This window comes from Manihot esculenta, chromosome 17 (assembly GCF_001659605.2).
Source record: "Manihot esculenta cultivar AM560-2 chromosome 17, M.esculenta_v8, whole genome shotgun sequence".
Classification (NCBI taxonomy): Eukaryota; Viridiplantae; Streptophyta; class Magnoliopsida; order Malpighiales; family Euphorbiaceae; genus Manihot; species Manihot esculenta.
Genome location: NC_035177.2, coordinates 31,211,775 through 31,234,701, shown reverse-complemented (window position 1 = coordinate 31,234,701; position 22,927 = coordinate 31,211,775). Strand labels below are relative to the sequence as shown.

At 34.3% G+C, this 22,927-nt stretch overlaps 3 protein-coding genes and 1 long non-coding RNA gene across 5 annotated transcripts; 1 reads left to right on the top strand and 3 right to left on the bottom strand.

Moving 5' to 3' along the window:
- Window positions 1-2,067: 2,067 nt before the first annotated feature.
- LOC110605153 lies at window positions 2,068-9,753 on the top strand. Of its 2 annotated transcripts, XM_043952480.1 has the most exons (10): window positions 2,068-2,329; window positions 2,926-3,108; window positions 3,225-3,987; window positions 4,384-5,462; window positions 5,910-6,207; window positions 6,348-6,572; window positions 6,916-7,089; window positions 7,683-7,874; window positions 8,043-8,156; window positions 8,539-9,753. In XM_043952480.1, exons 3-10 carry the CDS (start codon window positions 3,307-3,309, stop codon window positions 8,863-8,865), a joined length of 3,090 nt encoding a protein of 1,029 aa, XP_043808415.1. In that variant the 5' UTR covers window positions 2,068-2,329; window positions 2,926-3,108; window positions 3,225-3,306; the 3' UTR covers window positions 8,866-9,753. The 2 variants fall into 2 exon arrangements, with proteins under 2 accessions (XP_043808415.1, XP_021599196.1); XM_021743504.2 differs by lacking the exon at window positions 2,926-3,108 and having other exon boundaries at window positions 2,069-2,329.
- On the bottom strand, window positions 8,269-14,146 carry LOC122722266. The gene is made up of 2 exons (XR_006349182.1): window positions 13,808-14,146; window positions 8,269-8,773 (listed from the first exon to the last, which is right to left on the bottom strand). It is a non-coding gene; the product is annotated as an uncharacterized LOC122722266 (long non-coding RNA).
- On the bottom strand, window positions 9,790-13,871 carry LOC110605152. The gene is made up of 2 exons (XM_021743503.2): window positions 13,739-13,871; window positions 9,790-11,669 (listed from the first exon to the last, which is right to left on the bottom strand). Exons 1-2 carry the CDS (start codon window positions 13,762-13,764, stop codon window positions 10,532-10,534), a joined length of 1,164 nt encoding a protein of 387 aa, XP_021599195.1. The 5' UTR covers window positions 13,765-13,871; the 3' UTR covers window positions 9,790-10,531.
- Window positions 14,147-16,444: 2,298 nt separating the features above from the next.
- Window positions 16,445-18,916, bottom strand: LOC110605607. Its single transcript, XM_021744238.2, has 2 exons — window positions 17,455-18,916; window positions 16,445-16,690 (listed from the first exon to the last, which is right to left on the bottom strand). Exon 1 carries the CDS (start codon window positions 18,715-18,717, stop codon window positions 17,563-17,565), a length of 1,155 nt encoding a protein of 384 aa, XP_021599930.1. The 5' UTR covers window positions 18,718-18,916; the 3' UTR covers window positions 16,445-16,690; window positions 17,455-17,562.
- Between the last annotated feature and the right edge of the window lie 4,011 nt (window positions 18,917-22,927).

Below are 22,927 nucleotides of genomic sequence, written 5' to 3'. Positions count from 1 at the left end.
CTACCAAAGACATGGAAAAAGGAATGAAATCCTAAAATGGGACCTATATATCTACAGACAGACAGTACATGTAAAACAGTGGTAGGCTAGTGGTTGGAACCGAAGTTTAAGGTTTCCCCTTCAAGTATAAGTCTTTCTGGAAGATGGGATCAGTGTGGATGGCTATTGTTGAGAGGGGGTCAGGTAGACCTCTCTGAAGCTTTAAAAATAAGGTAAGGATGGAAAGACGATTTGCTCCTAAACTATAATTTCATTTTTTATCTAAATTGCCCCCTAAATCATCATTAAAATATTAAAAATGAGGTGATAATTTAGAAATAAATTTAAATCAAAAATAAAATTTAATATGTTTAAACTCATTATATGATTTAAGGGGAATTTAATTTTTTAGTCGAATACAGATACTGTGTGCTAAATAATATTGATATTTTTAGAATGAATATAATTAAAAAATTAATTAAAAAAGTTTTATTTTTAATATATGTAAAAAAAAAAAATGAATAAAAATTATGATGAATAAGTATTATCTAAATTTTATTCACCATCAACTAATTATATAAGACCTATATGACTGTAGACAAAAAAAAATTAGAATTTTTTAAAATAAAATTCTGGAAGTAATTTTATTGGCATTAATTATAAAATTATTAAAAAAAATAAATAGGTTTTTTAATATAATGCTGGAGCTTTCTGATGTTAGCCCAAATTTGGAGCCCATGGAAAAATTTCAGAAGTGGAACACATCCAAGACCAGCGCGGCTCTCTCTCACGAGAACCTGATCTACGCTGATGGTGTAGCGTGGGATCCACTGCCGCGCGTCGCGTGCCCTTTGACCGATGAGACGGTAACAAGAATTTACATAAAAATATTTGGCAAAATAACAAAAAATCCAAGATAATTTACATAAAAATATTTTAGCATAATTTAAGGGATTAAAATTTTAAATTATGAAGGGAATAAACTACAAAAACGTAATGCTTGGCATAGTAATTAGTCGGCTATAAGAGAGGGAGAGAGTGAGAGACAGCGAGAGAGAAAAGGGTGACGCACACATCTAGTGTCGGCGAATGCAGCCAACCAGAGAGAAAAAGACGCAGTAACTGTGCACTCCACGCGCGCTAAGAAAACGTTAAGTTAGGTACTCTACTTAACTCAGCCACAATGTCTTCCTCCAAACTAGACCTGGCCAACGGCTCGTTCCTGTTTGAAGTAGGCGGTTCGATTTGATTTACAGATTAAATCGAAATGAGTCTGATTTATGGCTGTTCAAAAATTATTTTAATTTTTTAACAGTTTTAGTCCATTTTACAACCGATACAGTTACAACATTTTACAATTTTGGTTTAATTAAATTTTAAACAGTAGTTTTAATTAAAATAATTTAAAAATAAAAAATTAAATAAAATATAAAGAAATAAATATAAATTTTAAATACTTTGATTCAAAAAAAAAAAAAAAAAAATTTAAATACTATTGATTGATATTTGGTTAAAACAAACGTAAATTGTACAAAATGTGGCTTTTATATAATATAAAAAATAAAATAATGTTACGTATAATATAAAAAATATCATAATATTATATTTAAATAAAAATAATATTTTTTAAAAGAAAATTTTAAATTTAATTATTTGTTAATTTAAATTGTTTATGTATTAATTTTAAGTGATATAATTTTATAAAATATTTATTTCTGAAACTGAACTGGATGGCGGGTTAAACCGGTTAATTCCAGTTTTGATTCAGAGATGGAGCCTGCAACTGGTCCCTGTTGAAGGATTTAGTTCGGTTCAGAAACTAATCTATTTAATTTCGGTTCGGTTCACGGTCTGAACCGTACCGGTGACGGGTATACTCCAAACATGAGCCACGAGGGCCCCGAGTTCAACCGGTAACCCAGCTCTCCCATTGGAAGGTGCAACTCAAATGCTAGTATTTTCAATCCCATAGATTAAATAGCGTCGTTGATTTAATAATCATGTGGGCATTGGGGAACAGGGTCATGGCTCATCCTCTTCGCTCTCGAAACGGAAAATTACAGAAACGACAAAGTTCCTCTCAAAACGATGCTGTATTGTCAGCATTTTCTCCCCTTGGAAATACGCACTTTTTTCGGAAATTTGCTTTTGGCTTCATTTTAATTTTTCTATTTTTACTTGATACTAACAGACATTCTTCCTAAGTGACTCACAGCTCTTTCTGAAGCAGTGAAGCCCACAGACTTCTCTCTCTCACTCTTGTTTTATTTTCTTCAATGAGAATATGATCACGGAAGCGGAACGTTTCGTTTCTTGCATTTCTCCGGTTTCTCGGCCGCTAGTTTCAGAGGTAAAAGAAACAGAGGGGAATGGTGTGGTTTGATGTTTGCTATGTGGAGTGGAGGTTTACTGCAACTGTGTTGGTTTTGGTTCATTTTTTATGGGCTGCATTATATCATTTCTGCTGGTTCATTACCAAAATTTGGGATTTTATGCTTAAATTTTTCGTTAGCTTAGTCAGGATCTAGTGAAATCGGATTGCTTGTTACTAAGAAACTTGCTGCACTTTTCTTTTTCTTTTTATGGGATGAATTCTACTCGGATTGTTAAAATGAGCTCTGAAAGTATTGTTTCTTTTAGCTGTTTGATCTCATTTTCAGTAGATTTTCTCTTCTGTTCTGCTTTACAGTTGTGTTTTAAGGAGCTTATATGTCATTTCTTTAGCACTTTTTCTTTTGTATTACTGTTTGAAAGCTTACTCGGTAGCTTTCTGCTTGGTTACTGGGTACTATCCTATGATTTTTGCTGCATTCTAGAATGTGAAGGCATTTAATTACTTCGATTGCCTTTTCCTTTTTGGATAGAAATTCTGCTGTTTAGACTGATTACTTTTAGGTGTGGATTTTATCTTTAATGAATCGATAATGTTGGCTTATACTTTTTCAGAATAGGGGCTACGCGTTTCAGCTGTTTGGTTGCTGACAAAATGCTAGGTTAGGGAAGATGAACGAAGTTTTTAGTGTTTTTTTATCCTTGCACTTTGAATGAAATAAGCAAACAGTTGTGCAGAGCTTAGTTTGAAGTATTGTCATTTGAAGTTCTGGATATTTTTCTTCGCAACATTTTCCAGTAATCTAATGGAGTAACATTTTGTGGTTTTGCCTTGCATCTGTTAGATTATTAGTTATGATTCAATTTTTCTATAGTGGATTTTCATGCACGTGAATTTTGCTTGTGGACTGCAGGAATTTTGATGCCCTTTTGATTCAATATCCACATACACATTGGTGTAGTTTACTTTTTTGGAATACAAATTTGTACACCAAAATGGTTCTAGGTGTAATGGCAAAAAACAGGAAAGGTGCCTCAGTTCATGTGGATTATCTGATCCACATCCAGGAGATTAAGCCTTGGCCTCCATCTCAGTCTCTGAGATCTCTCCGTTCAGTACTGATTCAGTGGGAAAATGGTGATCGCAATTCTGGGTCTACCAACACTGTTGTTCCTTTACTTGGCTCAATCATTGGTGAGGGGAAAATTGAGTTCATTGAGTCTTTTAGATTACCTGTGACTTTGATGAGGGAAATGTCTAGCAGAGGCAAGGATGATGATTCATTCCAGAAGAATTGCATTGAATTCAACTTGTGTGAACCTCGAAGGGATAAGATCCGGTTGCTGGCAACTGCTGTAATAGACTTGGCAGATTATGGTGTTGTCAAGGATACGCTTAGTGTAAATGCTCCAATGAGCAGTAACAGGAGCTTTAGGAACACGTCTCAGCCAGTTTTATATGTTAAAATCCAGCCAATTGATAAGGGTCACACCAGCTCCTCATCAAAGGACAACCTATTGAAAGGAGTTTCACAGGACAAGAATGGCGGTGAATCAGTTTCAGCATTGATGAATGGAGAATATGCTGAGGAATCTGAGGTTGCCTCCTTCACTGATGATGACGCTTCCTCACATTCATCTCAAACCAATGGGGGTTTTCATCCTCAAAATGAAAAGGTATTTATTCTCTTCCTTCCTTTCAGCCCTCTTTCCGAAGCAATTATCCACTTTGATTACAACCAACTTGGTCTTCATCAACTTTATGATAATGGCTATTGTCTCATTAGATTATCATGAGGGTGGAGTTGTCTGGAAGATTACCAGCTGAACCGCTCTAGAATTGCCAGATGAAATATTAGATGGTATACAGATATAATCATATTATACTGATATTTACAGTATTTAATTCAACACCCTTTACCATACTGATATTTACAGTATTTAATTCAATTGACCCTTACCATGCGATTTACTTGTCGGGAACAACATATGGAACATTTCTTGCATACGACCATCCTAATAAATTTATTTTACTGGTAACAAATCAGCTAATTCTTACAAATTGAATTGCAGTGTGGGCTGGACAGACCAATAGAAAGTGGAAGGGTAAACGTGGAGCAGCCTATTGCTTCAAAACCAGGCACTGAAAACCATATTGCATTGCAAGAAAATCTGGAGGAGTATTCATGTTGTTCGTCTTCTGTAGATTTACCTTCTGATTTTGGGAGCCCAGTAAATGCTCATGCTTCTAAGTCCAACTCTCCTGACTATAGTTCAATGTCAATTCCAGAAAATGAAGTTGCTCAGCACGTTCATTCTTCTTCTTCAGCCTTCAATTATGCATGCAAAGAGGAAGATGCCAACATCAGCATGGCAAACAACAGCCATTATGATTTTGTGCAGGAGGTTGATGAAAAGGTCCCTAGCAGCTCAATAAAAATTAGAGTTGATGCTTACCAGACAAGAGTTGGCGAAAAAACCTTGGGAAGGACTGTAACCTGTGATGAAGTTTATAATAGTTCTGCAGAGGACATGAATGGTCAAGTTCTGGAAGAGAAGGGTCATTTCTCAGAAGATGAACTGATTGATACATTTTCACAAGATGCTACTAGATGTGAAGGCTCACTTGGGACTGAAACACTCTCTTCAAGTGGAGGTGTTGAAATGAAAGGAAATATCCTCAAAATTGAAAGCTTAAAGCATGTGAAATCTGTAAGGTCATCATCAGACTCATCTAGGAGTAATGGATTAATTAGTAGAAACCAACACACTGAAAAGGAAATTGGTGCCTTGGGAGATCCACAGAACACTGCAGGATGCTTTGAAGTTGATGAAAGAGAAAATGCTAAGGTTTACCATGAAAAAGCTACAAGAACAACCTTTTTAAATGCCAAAATCCAGCAATTGGGACACAAAATAAATATGCTTGAGGGAGAACTGAGAGAAGCTGCTGGAATTGAGGCTGCCCTTTACTCGGTTGTCGCGGAGCACGGAAGTTCGATGGGTAAGGTACATGCTCCAGCACGGCGCCTTTCTAGGCTATATCTTCATGCTTGTAAAGAAAGTTCTCGACAAAGGAGATCTAGTGCAGCTAGAAGTGCTGTTTCAGGACTGGTTCTTGTTGCAAAGGCATGTGGGAATGATGTCCCTAGGTATGCTAACAAATGTTCATCTGCATTTCCAGAAATTTTTAATTATGTAGTTGTTATCCATTTAATGTTCTACGATATGTGAAATTCAGTTTCATATACTGAAAGAATCTGCTGCACAAACACTAAATTAAACCCTCTTGTGGCCCCCATCCCCAAGGTCTCCGAACTTCCACTTTTCTCCTCCCCTTCCAAAATAAAATTCAGTATAATTTTACAATTTGATTAATACATCATGCAGTTTGAAAGTTGTATCGTTTCAAATTGTCTCCATTTGTTAAATGGTGCAAATTTTATCATGTTCAATGGAAGAAATTTTTTTAATGGTGGTGCGACTATTCAAGTTTCTATAGCTCCATCATCATGAGGTGTAACATGTAATTATGTCTTATTTTTCCATGTAAGGGTTAAAATTTTCTTCTGATACTTTTTCTTTACAAATAAGTACAGGTTGACGTTTTGGCTATCAAATTCCGTTGTGCTGAGAGCAATTATAAGCCAGGAAATAGGTGACAAAGAGCTGTCACTTTCTGGTAAAAAGAATGTAGAAATGACCAGTGGTGGAAAGGAGAACAAGATGCTGGCATCTTCGCTAAAATGGAAGCAGTCATCTTCCAGCTGGAAGGAAGATAACAGTGTTATTTGTGGAGACTTGGGTGATTGGGAGGATCCACATCAATTTATATGTACACTGGAAAAAGTTGAAGATTGGATCTTTTCCAGAATTGTTGAGTCTATATGGTGGCAGGTCTCAGTTTATTTCTTTTTTCTCTAGTTTTCTTCTTTGTTGTTTGCTAAGTAAAAGTCCAGTGCTACTAATATGCTACAGTTGAATGTCACTGTATTGACTATTTTTAAAAATAATTTGTTTTCGTGTTTCTGTTCTAGAGTCTCACCCCACACATGCAATCTGCTGCCACAAAAGCAATTGATAGATTCATTTATTATGGCTCAAAGGAAAACCTTGGAAGAACGTCAAGTTCAGGTGATCAAGATCAAGAACACTTTTCATTAGAACTTTGGAAGATGGCGTTCAAGGATGCTTGTGAGAGACTTTGTCCACTTAGAGCTGGTGGACACGAGTGTGGCTGTTTGTCTGTGCTGGCCAGACTGGTAAATCTAAGCTCTTCAAGTTTTTCTACCTCCTTTTCTTCTCTGTGATTAAGGTGGGCTTGTGATGTTGGATATTTTCATCTGTCTATAGGGTGTCTCAGATTGAAAAAACAAAATAGCACGGAAATATATACTACAAAATTAAAGTCCACACAATATATGGCACTGCTTTTGTTGTGGAAGTGGCAAAGTGCAAGGAGTAGAAAGAAATAGTCTAATTTCAAAACAAAGAATGCTCTACTGTCAAACTCTCTGATTTTCCTTTGCATATTAGCGGCAGCATTTTTTCTGATTGATAACACAGTTTAACAGTGTTTTATCCACTTATGTTTTGCTTCTCTAGGTAATGGAGCAATGTGTGGCAAGATTGGATGTGGCAATGTTCAATGCCATTCTTCGTGAATCTGCTGATGAAATCCCAACTGATCCAGTATCTGACCCTATCAGTGATTCAAAGGTTCTTCCTATTCCAGCTGGTAAATCAAGCTTTGGGGCTGGAGCACAATTGAAAAATGCGGTGAGAGATACAAAATGCTATATAACCCAATACCTTTAGTATGATATATATTTTTTACTTGTGGTCATGTGTCACATGTGTCAGCTGGTGATTATTTTTCCTTAGCTTCTTTTTTCTTTTAAACCTCCCTTCTATTTGAAACCCTCCATTCTGTCTTTTGCCCCTGGCTGGCTTTTATTGTTATGATCAAATTTTCTCTATTTTGTTTATTCAAGGGAAAAAAGAAGATGAAATGAGTATAAAATACTACTTGTAAGATTCACAAATACTATTTTGGACAGAACTTGTCTGTTTGGTAACATGATGCTACATGCTCATTTATCTTTTCAAGTAGTTGTCAATTACATCATCTAGAAGCAGATGTTTTCTATTCATGGAAGTTTACAAGTTATTTGACAGACAGTTGTAAGATTCATTACCTGTATCCTCTTATTATCTATATTTTCTACTCGTTTCTTCATAACTCCTACAAGCAAGCTAGTGGATTGGGAGATTTTGAGGTTTTCAATTTTCTTTTTCGTTCTGACATTGAAGTAACAATGTTTGCATTTGCTAAATCTGAAAGTACTTTTTCCTTGTGTTTTTAATATCAGATTGGTAACTGGTCTAGATGGCTGACCGACTTATTTGGCATGGACGATGACTCACTTAAAGAGGACAATGACAGGGATGATAATGATGAGAGACAAGACACATCCTTCAAATCTTTCCATCTGCTTAATGCATTGAGTGATCTCATGATGCTTCCCAAGGACATGCTCTTGAGCAGATCCATAAGAAAAGAGGTCTGACAGAATCATCCCGACTCTTTCCAAAAAAAACAAAAGTTGTTTGGATTGATTAATACAGCAGGCGTTTCAACAACAATAATAGTAATAGCATATGTTGCATGAAATTCAGTTAACCATAAAAAAGATCCTTATTTACTGGGGTGTATTTCTCACTTTTTGAAGGTATGCCCTACGTTTGGAGCACCATTGATCAAAAGGGTTCTTGACAATTTTGTCACAGATGAGTTTTGCCCTGACCCTATTCCTGACATTGTGCTGGAAGCTCTAGAGTCTGAGGTTGGTGATGTTCTAAATTCATCTGCAATATTTTGCTTATGTTCTTGTTGTTGTCAATTTGGATTTATTCTTGAAATTATTTTATATGATTTCACCAGTTCACAATCCTGTAATAGAAAAATCAAACATTTTTGTGAAATCTGCATAGGTTGCAGCCTTTATAGTATCTTGGACGAATTTACCCACTCCTGATCTATCTACTCGGGTATGGTTTCAAGTCAACTAGCTAAAACCAAGCTGACATTCAATTGGTTCTGGTTTGAAGGCAGCTTGAACTAACCCAGATCAAGTTGCACCCTAGATTTAAAATGTCCTTGGATGAAGAATTACCACAATGCATGATTGAAGATCATAACGAAATATGATTTTTATCTTGATTTAGGATCCTTTTGAGGCTGGAGAGGAGACTGTCACAACCATACCCCATATTGCAGCTCCGCCATTTTATTTACCACCTTTAGCAGCTTCAGTTGCTGACCTTACTGGAGACTCTGGAAGTCAATCGCAGCTGAGAAGAAGTGGGTCAGTGCTCAGAAAGTCATACACCAGCGATGATGAGCTTGATGAATTGAATTCACCTTTGGCTTCAATTTTCCTCAACAGCTCTCAAACTTCACCTGCACCAACAAAGCTGGGCTGGAAATCAAAGGAACTGGGAAAACAAAATTCCATTAGATATGAACTTCTTAGGGACGTTTGGATGCAATAATGAACTTCTTAGCGACATGTAAATTCCCAAGTACATAAAACCAGATGATGCTTCACCTTTGCAGATGTGGAGCTCAAACTTAAAATCCTGCTAGTTGAAGTCTCTATCTTCCTTGAAAAATTGGTCTGCCTCAATATTGACCATGTATGTATATTGAAGAACTCCCATCATATATTTACAACTTAGGTACGACATAAAGAACAATATTGATGAAAATTGGTCTATAACTTTAATCTCAAGTCATTAGGTTCAAAAACTGGAGGAGTTAAAATTAATTTTTAGCCCCCAAACTATTAGTCCAATAGAGTAATTTTTGCTAGTTTAGCTTATATAAGTCTTACATAAAAACTTGTATTTTTCGTTCACTCATATTTATAAACCCTCATATAATATTTATAAAATAATAACTAAGACACAATTTGCTATTTTTCTATTTGTTTTTTTCTGTTCAGCTGCATCTTACTTAGCCATGGTTGAAAATTTTTAATGAAGAGAATTTCAAGGTTGAACTTCCACCCCATTCTCCATGAATCTAAAAGAAAAGCGAATAAATAATGGGAAATTATTAATTGTAATTGAATAAATTACTCGTTTCACTAACATCTGTGTCCCTCTAATAATTGTAAATGATGAATTTTATATAAAAGGAGTAATACCTTAAAATGTATTTGTAATTTTATCAGTATATACACAACCGTGCTGTTCTTCCCAGCTCACAGAGGGAATCCAGCACCAAAAATAAAAATATCACATGTGGAGTCAAATATCAATCTGGAATACAGATAAGAGACCTGATTGAGAGATATATATAAACTCAATGACAAAAATAAAACATCTTACTCTCTATTTGGAAATAAAACATCTTATACTGTGATTTTAATAAGATTTTTTTTTAAAAAAAAAAAAAAAAAGAAATGAAGGTAAGGCAATGCCCTAACTCATCAATTTAGTGGGCCAAAAAAAGGGTGTTCCAAGGATATTAATAACCATGATTCCAACAATAATGTCAAATAAATCCTCGATATTTTTTGCAAATTTACAAAATGAAGCAGTGTATATATATAACTTGGTATCCCAGCTTGATGGATTAGCAATGTGCTCTGAAGATTTCCAGAGGGAAATAGAAGATTGGGAAATAGAATTGTCTCAAATTAAATGAATGGTAAAGGATAGACAACATGCAGAGCTTTGTTCTACCTGCAGTGGACTTCACATACGACATGGCCCAAGATGATGAATTAGAATATCAAAACATCATTAGCTCACTAGAAAATTTAGCATAAAATGAAGGTGATGCTCTCCAAGTCAATTTGCAATGAATCAGAAGTTCTGTTTCAAATTGACAAATATAAAATCACCTTGACCTGACCATCAGAAAATACATGCCAGCATAAGTTTTGCCTCAATATTATCAGCAATAAATCTCTTTTCTTTAAGGGTTAGAAGAAAACAAGCTTAAGATGATAGATCAAGCTGATCTTACTAAGTACATGACATGGGAACTGAGATGCACTTACTGCTCCGACCATTGCTTAACTAATATTTTCCAAGCCTGATGCTTAGGCATTTTATGCTAAAAGCTTCCTTCGTCGAATGAACTATCACAATTTGTTACCAACTAAAAGCTTACTTCATCTGATGAGCTAACATTTTCCAAACCTAATGCTTACAAACTTTTTATGCTTAGGCATTTTTTACCAAATCCTTGAAATGTCTTCGCGTAGTATGCCTGGATTAATTCAGGACAATCCTCCTTAAAACATGCCAAGAACTTGTCCTCAAACCTTTTTCTAGTCATGCTTAATGCCAAAACAACATCTACATTCTTATTAATCAATCCCTTCGACATTAGCACTTCCAAGACAGAACATCTTGGTATGACAGTTCTCTCCAAACTGATCTTAAATAGAAGCGGGCGTCTAACAAGATCAGTAAGCTGCAAACAAGCTTTGGTCAGATAGAACTCCATTGATTGTTTCATCTTCTTCTCAGATGCAGTCATGAAAAACGGGCTTGCCCTAAATGCCATTAAAAAATCTCTTTCTGACCAGCCAAAGCTCATCAAGACCTTCCTTTTACTTTCCCACTTGGATTTGCTCATAGAAACTATAGAATTCAAAGCATATATAAAGGACTTGCTTGTTGGTTCACATCCCAATTCCTTAGCTTCTCGAATTGCATCCCCAAAAATATCAACCCTAAAACTTAGTGATCGAGGCCACGTTACTATTAACCTCCTAATACTGGGTTCTGGCACACCAAGAGCTCGCAAAGTGCATATATTAGACGATATAACCTCTGCACCACATGCTATGATAGGTGGGAATCTCTTAAAGACAAAAATAGCATCTTCATCGGTCTTAAGCAACACTCTAAGGTAATCAATAGTGGGCAAAATCCTTTTCTTTAAACTAACCTTTAGAATACCTGTATGTACACACATGATATTACGCAGTTCAGGCCCTGCAATACCCAGTGACTCAAAATATGCAATCTTATGTTGAAGGGTTTTTTTGGGATCAGCTAGAATAAGATGTGGGACATTTGAAATTATGGTAGTAATCTGAGTTTTAGTAAACCCATTAGCTCTTAACAGTTGAAGAACCAAGTCTGCTTTATCTGTGCTCCTAATAAGGACGCGCTTGGAAACTGTAGCAGCCCTATGTGGTGACAATCCACATGTGTTTGTGAGGTAAGAGAGTGTTACAGATAGGGGTTTTGAGCTTGTAGCCGAATCTACAGAAGTTAGGGTTCCAATATAACGAACATAACAAGCTGTGGAATCTATCATGCTACGATTATTGGGGCTTTTTGCCAAATAAAGTTAAAAAAAAAAAATATTTCCCAAATCCTGGTTTGTGAAAAAAATTTTTCCAAACCAGGGTAAATCAGGGCTTTACCGCATTTTATAAATACGGTAGTCTTTACCGCACTTATAAAATGCAGTAGAGAGTAAAATTATTATTTTTTTAAATAAAAAATTTCTACCGCACTTTAAAAATGCGGTAGAATTTTTAATAATTTTTTAAAAAAATCTACCGCACTTTTAAAGTGCGGTAAAGGGGTGAGTGATATAAAAATAATTTTTTTAAAAAAACATAAAATTCTACCGCACTTTTGAAGTGCGGTAGAATTTTATTTAAATTTATTTTTAATAATTAAAATATTATATTGAAACAGAAAAACTGATTTACGTATTACCGTACTTTAAAAGTGCGATAATGCGTAAATCACTTTACACATTACCGCACTTGTGAAGTGCGGTAATGTGTAAAGTTTATTTAATTATATTTATTTATTTAATATATATTATATTAATTATATTTATTTATTTATAAAATTTATAGATAATTATAAAAATTATATTAATATTAATTATTTAATATAATTAAAATTTAATATAATAATAATCATATATAAATTTATTTTAATAATTAAAATTATATATATAACATTATAATTATATTTATTTAAATATAATATCATAATTATATTTATTTTATAAATAATATCATATATTTTATTTATTCATAAAATTTATTATTTTTATTAAAATTATATTTATAAATAATATTTAAATATTTAAGAATCATAAAAATTTAAAAAAAATATAAATAATTAAAATATTAGGTTGAAACGGAAAAACTGACTTACGTATTACTGTATTACCGGACTTTTAAAGTGCGGTAATGTGTAAAGTTTATTTAATTATATTTATTTATTTAATATATATTATATTAATTATTTAATATATATTATATTAATTATATTTATTTATTTATAAAATTTATAGATAATTATAAAAATTATATTAATATTAATTATTTAATATAATTAAAATTTAATATAATAATGATCATATATAAATTTATTTTAATAATTAAAATTATATATATAATATTATAATTATATTTATTTAAATATTATTTAATATAATTAAAATTTAATATAATAATAATCATATATAAATTTATTTTAATAATTAAAATTATATATATAACATTATAATTATATTTATTTAAATATAATATCATAATTATATTTATTTTATAAATAATATTATATATTTTATTTATTCATAGAATTTATTATTTTTATTAAAATTATATTTATAAATAATATTTAAATATTTAAGAATTATAAAAATTTAAAAAAATATATAAATAATTAAAATATTAGGTTGAAATGGATAATCTGATTTACGTATTACCGCACTTCAAAAGTGCGGTAATATGATTTACACAGTACCGCACGTTTTGAAGTGCTGTAATGTGTAAAGTTTATTTAATTATATTTATTTATTTAATATATATTATATTAATTATTTAATATATATTATATTAATTATATTTATTTATTTATAAAATTTATAAATAATTATAAAAATTATATTAATATTAATTCTTTAATATAATTAAAATTTAATATAATAATAATCATATATAAATTTATTTTAATAATTAAAATTATATATATAATATTATAATTATATTTATTTAAATATTATTTATTTATAAACTTGTCTCTGTCCTCGTCCTGTCTCTCCTTCTACCGCACTTCAAAAGTGCGATAGAATTTCTTTTATTTAAAAAAATTATTTATTTTATTAATCACTGACGGGGCAGAGACGAGTGTCGTCTCTGCCCTCTCTACCAGGTCTACCGCACTTTAAAAGTGCGGTAGAAATTTTTTATTTAAAAATAATAATAATTTTACTCTCTACCGCATTTTATAAGTGCGGTAAAGATTACCGCACTTATAAAATGCGGTAAAGGCCTGATTTACTCTGGTTTGGGAAAATTTTTTCCGCAAACTAGAATTTAGGAAATATTTTTTTTTTAAAACTTTATTTTACAAAAAGCCCCGATTATTGAGCAATTTGGATACTAAACGAAACATTAGTTCAAAATTGAGAGAATTGGTTTTAGCAATGTAAACTTACAGGATAAGAGAAACTGATAATGGCAAACTTTGCAACTAGAACTGTAAAACCCTAATGGGAAAATGGCGGAAGAGAGCCCCTTCGCATTTCAGTGGCGCGGATTCTATCTCGTCGGAACTTCGCAGTTTCCGCATTTTTATTACGGCTCTGAAATGGAGACGAAACTGGTTTGCAAGAAAAATCGAAAACGATCCTGCCGGACTATTCGACCCGGTTCGAGTATACTGGAATTGGTTTAAGCAGTGTTTACTATTATCGAGTCAGGATTCGGATTGGACAACTACTATTCGAAATTTTGATATAATTCGAATTTTAAATATTGATTTTTGTTAATCTGTTTATAAAATTACTACTTGAATATAAAAATATATACATTATATAATTTAATTTATGAAATTTCAAATATTATGTTTAAAAATAAATTCTGAAAAAGCTTATAGAGTTTCTTAAATTTTAAATGATTAATATCTTTATATAAATACATATAAAAATAAATAAATTTAGATGTCAAAGAAGGAGAGTCCGATTGGTATGTTTTTTTATTCTTTAACCGTAAGATGAGAAGTGGATAACACTGTACAAGTATTTCAAGCTGCCACTTCTAAAATATATTTATAATTAAAAGGGAATTTAAATATAATGAATTTAAATCTTCGAAAAGAAATAAATTAAATAAGCTTATATTTTGGAATATTTATTAAAAATCAATCCTAAAAAAGTTCATATTTTATCCTTTATATTTATGTAAAATAATGTATTTTTTATAAAATAAGCATTTTACAGAATACATATTAAATTGATAGAAAAAAGTATTATGAATATATCCAACTATAATTCCTTTTTCATAATTAATAGAGAAAAGGGAATTACTGTGTAATTTTTAGATTTTGCTATAATTAACACTTTGATTTTTGTATTTTGAGAATTAAATAATTAAAATTTTCAATTTTACTTCTGACACAAAATTCATTTTGTTATTATTATTTAAAAGATAAATTTAGGACCGATCACAGTTAAAATTGAAAAATTGAATCAACTCAACTGATATTTTTATTTAATTTAGCTTTTCGGTTCATCAATTCCAGTTTTAATTTTTTTAAAAAATTAATTTTTTAACTCGATTCTATTAATTTAATAAAAAAAACTAAATTAATCGAACAAATCAATTTTTTTAATACTATACCGTTTTGTCCTTTTAAATCTCACTATATAAATTTTCCTTCCCCAAAGGCCTCTAACCTAATGTATACAGCAGCCAACCTCATCTCTCAATCCCGATGTCATTCTTCCTTTAGTCCTCTTTCTTCTTCTTCATCATTGTTTTTCACCATTTCCTTCCCTACCTTTCATCTTCCTTCTTTTTACTGTTTTTTCTAACTCCAACAGGTTCATATTTGTTTACAAAATCAATTGGTTCACATTCCCTACATCCATAGATATACTGATCGTCCTCCCCTAATGATCTGTCACGCCACTACTCATCTACTCCTAGTTCGTTCATTCCATCAGCTCCATCGTCATCTGTTTGATTTTATGTATACTGCATATATTTTAAATTTATTATGTATATATTTATGAGTATTTATTTATTGAAATTTATAAATAGATTATTTAAAGTGTATTTTATAATTTTGATAAACTTATGTATATTTATATGGAATTGAAATTGAATATAGATATGTAACCTAAGTTATTTTAAGCATACATATATATAATTTAATATTATTTTTTATTTTTTAAAATAATTTCAATAAAATTCTCAATTATATAAGTGAATCATATATTATATACTTTTGGATATTAATTACACACATCATTTAATTAAAAATATATAACCAATCACTATATAAAACAATATAATATAATATTTTATTGAGGATTATATCAACTATATTTTTAAAATTGATATTATTATTATTATTTAAAAGAATATTGCAATTTTGTATATAACAATCAATATTTCATCTAAAATTAAAATTAAAATAGAACCACTGAAATTGTTTAAAATCAAATCAAAACTGAAATCCAAATTTAGTTTCAGATATGGTTCTTAAATATCAAAGAATCGAATGCTTTGGTTTTAATTCTAGTTTTAAAATAATAGAGAGTTAATAGATAAAATTGTAGATAGTTTTCCTGTAAAACTCATCATACTATTATGTTTTTGAGTCTAGGTGACCAGGTTTAGGTAAGTTTTTATCTACGGAGTTCTATCTTTCAGTGCTCCCGGTATATTGAATAACTTGCCCTCAACAACTCCCCTATTTCCTGGTCTTCCTACACCAGATGATAGAATAACTGAGCAAACCACATATTCTTTTATTTGTATCTTCTTTGAAGGACATACTTTTCTCAGAATAAACAGGGAACTCAATAAAGAGCTTCAATTAAATTCACATAAAATTCATATTGTTTATAAGCCCCACAAAAGAAACCTAATAGACAAGAAGCCATGGCGACGCCAGGAGGTTATATATTCTACCACCCATGAACAACTAACTAGTATTGAGAAAGACCAACCTCTAAAGTCAGGCATACTATATAATTTTCCAAAAAGATCATCATAAAGTAAAAGAATATAACAGTGATAGGAAAGAGGGAGAGAGAATGATTGTAAAACAAATAATAAACATAGACGCACACAAAGAGAAAGTCGATCTCCGTCCATCGACATTCAAATGTAAAATTTACAAGCATAAGGGCAAATTATAATTGCTAACAAGGTAGTGAATACATGGTTCACGGCAACTAAGCTTTTTCTTTCTTTCCCCCTATTTTTAGGAATCCAGTACCAAATTGTATAATAGCATCTAATTCCTGTTTCCTATCCCCAAACATATCAATTCACTGATTGAGAGGTCAAAGAATTTTGATCTGGCATGCCTACAGACAGTTCAATTATATATGAAAATAAAGTATATACAAAATTTGCAAAGTTATGAAATCAAAAGTCATGAAATCAAATTTACCATATAGGTTAATAGGTATAATTTGTCTATTAGTATCTCTAATCAGTGGATCAGCAATGCACTTTAAAAATGTCCCATGGTATTCAACGTGCATGTAAATCAATGCCCTCAAACTTTAAATACTGTAGTTCATTACTTAGATGAAACAGCTGACGCATAGAGAGCTGGGGGAAAGAAATCAATGACGGGGCGTATCAAAGGACCTAGTAAGCTTTCATAAAATTGAAATTAAAGCTAGGAATTTGTACCCTTTTATTAATTGATCCATTGTGCACCAAATTTTTTGAGGACACAAAGTTTACATCAAAAGAAATGCAATTGCAACACAAGGCTATCAAACATGGGTGCCTGACAACCACATTCTCTCAAACTAACATGAACAGCAAGCCTAGTTCAGCAAAAATTCTCTGCAGCGGGTTTCAGATATTTCATCGGCCAAAAATGATGAGATAAAATAACAAGTACTTCACCAGTAAGATTTTGCATAAAATGAACATGATGCTCCTCTAAATTGGTTTCTTATAATGAATCAAAAGTTTGTTCAGATTCACAAACAAAATTACCATGACCAGAGCATAAGTTTCGCCTAAATTTTTCCAGGAATAAACATTTACTTTGCTAGAGGGAATTAGAACAAGCTTGAGAAGTTAAGTAAACCAATCTGATCCAAGGAAGTACCTGACATGAGAATTGCAGAAAATTGACAGCTCTAACCATTGCAAAACTGCTGCATTGCAAACCTATAGCAGTTACTTGTGTTTAAAGCTTCCTTCATGAGACCACCTATCACATCTGAATCTGATTATGAAATCCTGGAAATGTCTTAAACTGGTATGCCTGGACCAATTCATGGTAATCTTCCTTGAAGCAAGTAAAATACTTGTCCTCGAACTGTTTCTTAGTCATATTCAATGCCGAAACAACATTCACCTTCTTCTTAATTAATCCCTTTGACATTAGCACTTTCAGAACAGAGCATCTAGGTATGGCGAGTCTCTCCAAACTGATCATAAACAGATGCGGTGATCTAACAAGATCCGAAAGCTGCAAACCAGCTTTGGTCAGACAGAACTCCATTACTTTCTTCATCTTCTGCTCAGAGGTAGTCATGAATAATGGTTGTGATCTGAATGCCACAAGAAAATCTCTTTCTGACCAGCCAAAGCTCATCAAGAACTTCTTTTTGCTTTCCCACTTCGAGTTGCTCATAGCGGATATTGAACGAAAAGCACTTATGAAGGCCTTGCTGCTTGGTTCAATCCCCATTTGCACAAGTTCTTGAATCTTTTCTTCATAGATATCAAGTCTAGTAATCAGTAATCGAGGTTGCAGTACTATTAACCTCCTAATATTGGGTACTGGCACGCCAAAAGCACCCAATGCGCATATCTTAGACAACATCGACTCAGTGTTGTACCTAAGGGCACTGAAGCATCGCTTCGAAGCCCAGACAAAATTCTCCTCGGTCTTAAGCAACCCCTTAAGGAAATCAACATTTGGAGAAATCCGATTCTTTAAACTATAAGTTAGAATCTTTCCGTCTGCACATAGCGCACTCCGCAGCCATGGAGCTAAAAGACCCAGTGACTCAAAGTATTCAAACTTGGGTTTAAGGATTTTATCGGGATTGCATAAAATAAGTTGTGGACGGCTTGAAATTAAGGTAACAATTTGAGATTGAGTAAAACCCTTAGCTCTTAGCAGTTGAAGGACTAAATCCGCTTTTTCTGTGTTCTTGATACGAACTAGCTTGCAGACTGAAGTAGCCCTTTGCAGAGACATCCCACATGAGTTGGTGAGGTAATTGAGCGTTAAATGGTGGTGGTCATTTGAGCTTGAGGCTGAGTTTAGAGATGAAATCGTTTGAATATAACGAGGGGAACACAATTTGGAGTTAATGATTGGATGATTTATGAGTGATTTGGATAAGGAACGAGACATTTGTTGGAAATCGAAAGGAGGGATTCAAGCAATGGAAACTTACAGAATATGAGAAGTCGAAAAGGGCGAGCTTTGCAATTGGAAACGTAACCCTATTGGAAAAATGGCACGAAAGAGCCCCCGTCGGTGCTCAGAGTTCAGTCACCGTCAGTGGCAGAGTGTTTGAACTTTGAAACGAAGGGAGAAACTCGGCGAGGACTGGACTGGACCTTTTGAATCGGCTATTGGATAATTTCTCCATATGTTTGGGCTTCAAGTCCAAACCAAAGGCCCAATAAAACTATATTAATATTTTTCCATTTTAATTTAATTTAATTTAATATATTCCTATATTTCGGGTCGTATTTCTTCAAATATAAAGTTATAAAAAAATAATCTCCAATTTTAATTAAATATTGTAAGCTTCATATCTTTATATGATATGAATATGAAAATTTATCATTATAATATTATGATATAAATAATATTCTATTATAGTTAAAATTTTATTATTTTATTTACGATTATAGAATATTTAAATAATTTACTTAATTTAAATTATTAAAACTCAAATTTAATATATTTTAATATTAAATTACATCACTATTCTTTTACATTTTCAATTATAAATTGTTATTTTTTTCAAATATCAAATTATATTTCAATATTTTTTAATAAATGCATATTAATTTTACTAAATTAATAAATTCAAATAATATGTGATGATCTGAGATCCAATAGAATAGGGTTTTACAAGGGTTTTTGTATTGAATAATAAAGCTCCCCTTCTAAGGAGGGGACTCCCCTTTTATCCATTTCGTCTTGTTTGCTGGTGACGTGTAAAAGTCTCTCCAGGATTGGGCCACGCGTCTCTGCCATGCAGATTCGGGCGTACGAGGGTATCAGACGCCTGCCCCATGCGTAACGGCCTCTGATTCTCCCTGTGCGTACGTTCGAACGGATCTGCCAGGCTGTCTGGTGAGTATCATTCTGGATACTGGGTCGGGCCGAGAGTTGGGCCAGAGAGGAAGGGCCTATTTTGCGCGGACTGAGTCGATCTGGGCGAGGAGGTTTGGTCGAGCCCGGCCTTGGAAGTTAGATGAGCCGGGCCTGCTTTGGGTGCCAAGTACGTGGGCCTTTACTTTGTGAGCTTTAGGTTGGGGTCGAGGCCCTGGACCGGGATGAAGGAATCCAGCAGTCATCAATTGCCCCTTCACCTTCTCGGTAGTTATTGCTCTGACTGCCGAGGGGGTGAATATCGAGAACCATTATGACCGCGTCTGTTCGCGTACAGATGCCTTCATAACTCCCTTTCATCTTTTTGTCATTCCTCATTTCTTGAATTCTATCTGCCTCTTTCCCTTTCTGGCCTTTCCTTACCTCTCAGATACTCTGCTCTTCTTTACTTTCTTGTCATTATTGCCTGGACGCGCTTCGTTTGCCTTTTCCATGAATACCTGTTAAAGATCCTGACATTGTGGTCTTAGAGTCTAGAGTTACTTTGCGCTAAGACTTCAGATTTCGAGTATATATCAGTGTGGACTCTTCTTCACTTCTAGGCCCTTTGTCGGAGAAAAGGGGTCTTTCCTTCCAACGAGATTCTCCTGTTTTTTCCGCAAAGGATGTATTTGACGTTTTCTTCACACGGATTAAGGTGAGCCGGAGGCTTTATTGCTTTGCTGCCTCAGGGATTTGCTTTAACCTTGCTTTATCCTGACTTCTCTGTTTGGAACTTTTTGCAGTACCTGAGATAAAGATGGATCAGTCCAAAATCTGATATTACCTCGAGGGAGTCTGAATGTTGCTTCTGAGGTCCTTCTAGCAGGGCGGTTGGTGGGTGGAGTCATTCGACAGGTCGTTGAAACTGTTTTACCCAGATCGTCTGGCTGGCCTCCTCCTTTGGTTGTTGTTCGGGCTCCAAAGAGGCTATGGGCTGCTGGGAGGTCTGTTTTGACTTTATCTTCCTTCGAGAAGGAAATTTCCCCGACGTCCAGGTTGTCTTCTTTTGATATAAACGGAAGTGGCGAAAATGATCAATTTATTACTCCCTTTGGTGTGAAGTACCTGTATTATGAAAGGCTGAGATCTGCTGCACTCAGTCAAGCTTCCGACGATACCTCCGAACATCTGCTCTGTGATCTTCTTGAGGTCGTAACTCGAAGACTTATGTTTTTCATGCGTGACATTCGAACAACATATAATATCTGAGCTTGTTCGAATGTACCGTGCATCACACTTGGGCAACCGAATATTTGTCCATAGGGGAACAGTGAGAAATGCTTATGGGAATCAACTTGTTCAGTTCTCCTATAATAACGACGCAGGGTTCGGCCGACCTACTGAGCTCGTTTCCCGTATTCAAGAGTTCCTCTGTGTCGAAGACTAGGATAATGATAGGTGATAGTGATGTAAACGTAGACGATATATCTGGTCATGTTAATCCTCTAAGGATAGCTTTTTGTTCTGTAATGTGGGTATTTGTAACGCGCTGTAATGAAACTTTCATTTTTTCGCTTATATCCGAACTGTTCTTTATTATGCATGAGATGACTTTTTTCTTCGTGATTTTCTCCGATCCGACCTGGAATCTATTTAGCCAGTCTGAGTTTTTAATTTGCTCTTTCCGAGCTGTACCGACCGACCTGCGAGCTTACTCTCGGTTTACTTTGTCCAAGCGAGACTAATCCGACCTCTGAGCTCTATCTGTGTTCAATGATCCAAGCTCTAAGTTTCCTTAACTTTCGATTTTGCTTTTTCCGAGCTGAACTGACTGACCTATGAGCTTTGCTTTTAATCAAAAAGGTTGAGCTTCTGACCCATAACTTTGTAAGATTCCGAGGCGTCTTCATCGCATCATTCTGGGCTTCTGGCCTTTGCTTAATGATGATCCTTCTTAGGTGACGGGCTGGTCTGACCTTTATCATGCTTCCTCCTGTTTGTTTCTTTGGGCTTTTCTATGACTTATTCTTTTTCCTTGGTTTTTACTGCCTGAGCGGTGATGATGTGCATTTTGCGCGTCAGGTCGTCCTGAGGGAGAGATTCGACTGGAGCTCGGTTTTAAGGTTTTGAGAACTTGTTTGTCTTATGCGAATAGCGTGCGGGCCTTCAGCTGATGGGCCATTGTCGTGGGCCTGGCCCTTTGTAGGGGTGGAGAAGCTCAGCGGTCATCTCCCTGCCCCTTTACCTTCTCGCCGGTTACTATCTAACCGTTGAGAGGGTAAACTTCGAGGGCAATTAATGGTCGCGCCGCTCCAAGACAAAACTGCTCAGAACAACGTTTCATCTCATTATTGCCTTTCCCTTCGAATTCTCCCTGTCTTCTGAAGAAACTCGCTCTCTTCTGCTTTCTGTTTTCCTGCAACTTCTTCTGTTTCTTCCATCTTATTGTGCTTTCAGGTACGCTTCTTTGCTCTTCTATGGAGGGTCCAAAGCTCCCCGATGTCGTTAATACTAGGTCGCATGTTACTTCTTCCAACATAACTAAGCACATTTCCTAGAGGCTCTTAGATACTCCTCTGTATCTCATTCGAGCGCCTTTTCAAAACGAAAGGATAGTCCTTCCTAACCCTCCTCCTCCTGGTTTGATTGATCCCCAAAGGGGTCGCTGTATAGTGTTCTTTCTCAAACAGAGGGATTTCGGTCTACCGTTTCCTTTTACCCCTTTCTTTATTGAGGTTTTCGAGTACTTCGGGGTAACCCCTCGGATGTTATCCCCAAATTCTATTTTGTTTCTGTCCTGTTTTGAGTCTATCTGCCTGAGTTGGGGTTTTACCCCCACAGCGTGTCTGTTTGTCACTTTTTTCCGTCTGGTTAGAGCAGTTCAGAATTTTTATTACTTTTCTCCCCGTAGTGGGTTGTCTCTTTTCACGGGCTACAAGGATTCCATAAAGGGATGGGTAGAGAATTTCCTTGTGGTGGAGCTGAAATTAGAGTCCGCCCGATCGTGGGAGGTGGATCTAAGTTGGGAGGAGGTCCATCCGGGTTGCAACGAGCTGCCCCAATTGAGCCTTATTGAGCAGGTGGGGTTGCTTCGACTGACTTCCGTTGAAAGGAAGTATGACGTCGAGAAGTGTATGTTCGTGTCCAATCTTAGGGATATCCGGGACACGGGTATATTGCTTTGTCTAGCGATTCTGTTTCTTCTTTGCTCATGATATCCGAAAGTATGCTGACTCTTTATAATTTCATGTTTTTTGCAGCTTCTGAGGTTAAAATGGATGAACTCAAGCTC

Bases quoted from the DNA above. Each gene is read 5' to 3' on its own strand.
- LOC110605153 (XM_043952480.1), top strand. From the start codon at position 3,307: ATGGTTCTAGGTGTAATGGCAAAAAACAGGAAAGGTGCCTCAGTTCAT. The intron at 6,208-6,347 runs GTCTCAGTTTAT...TTTCTGTTCTAG, and splicing joins TTGAGTCTATATGGTGGCAG to AGTCTCACCCCACACATGCA. The intron at 8,157-8,538 runs GTTGGTGATGTT...ATCTTGATTTAG, and splicing joins TGGAAGCTCTAGAGTCTGAG to GATCCTTTTGAGGCTGGAGA.
- LOC110605152 (XM_021743503.2), bottom strand. From the start codon at position 13,764: ATGTTTCGTTTAGTATCCAAATTGCT. The intron at 11,670-13,738 runs CAATAATCGGGG...GGCAAAAAGCCC, and splicing joins CGTTTAGTATCCAAATTGCT to CAATAATCGTAGCATGATAG.
- LOC110605607 (XM_021744238.2), bottom strand. From the start codon at position 18,717: ATGTCTCGTTCCTTATCCAAATCACTCATAAATCATCCAATCATTAAC.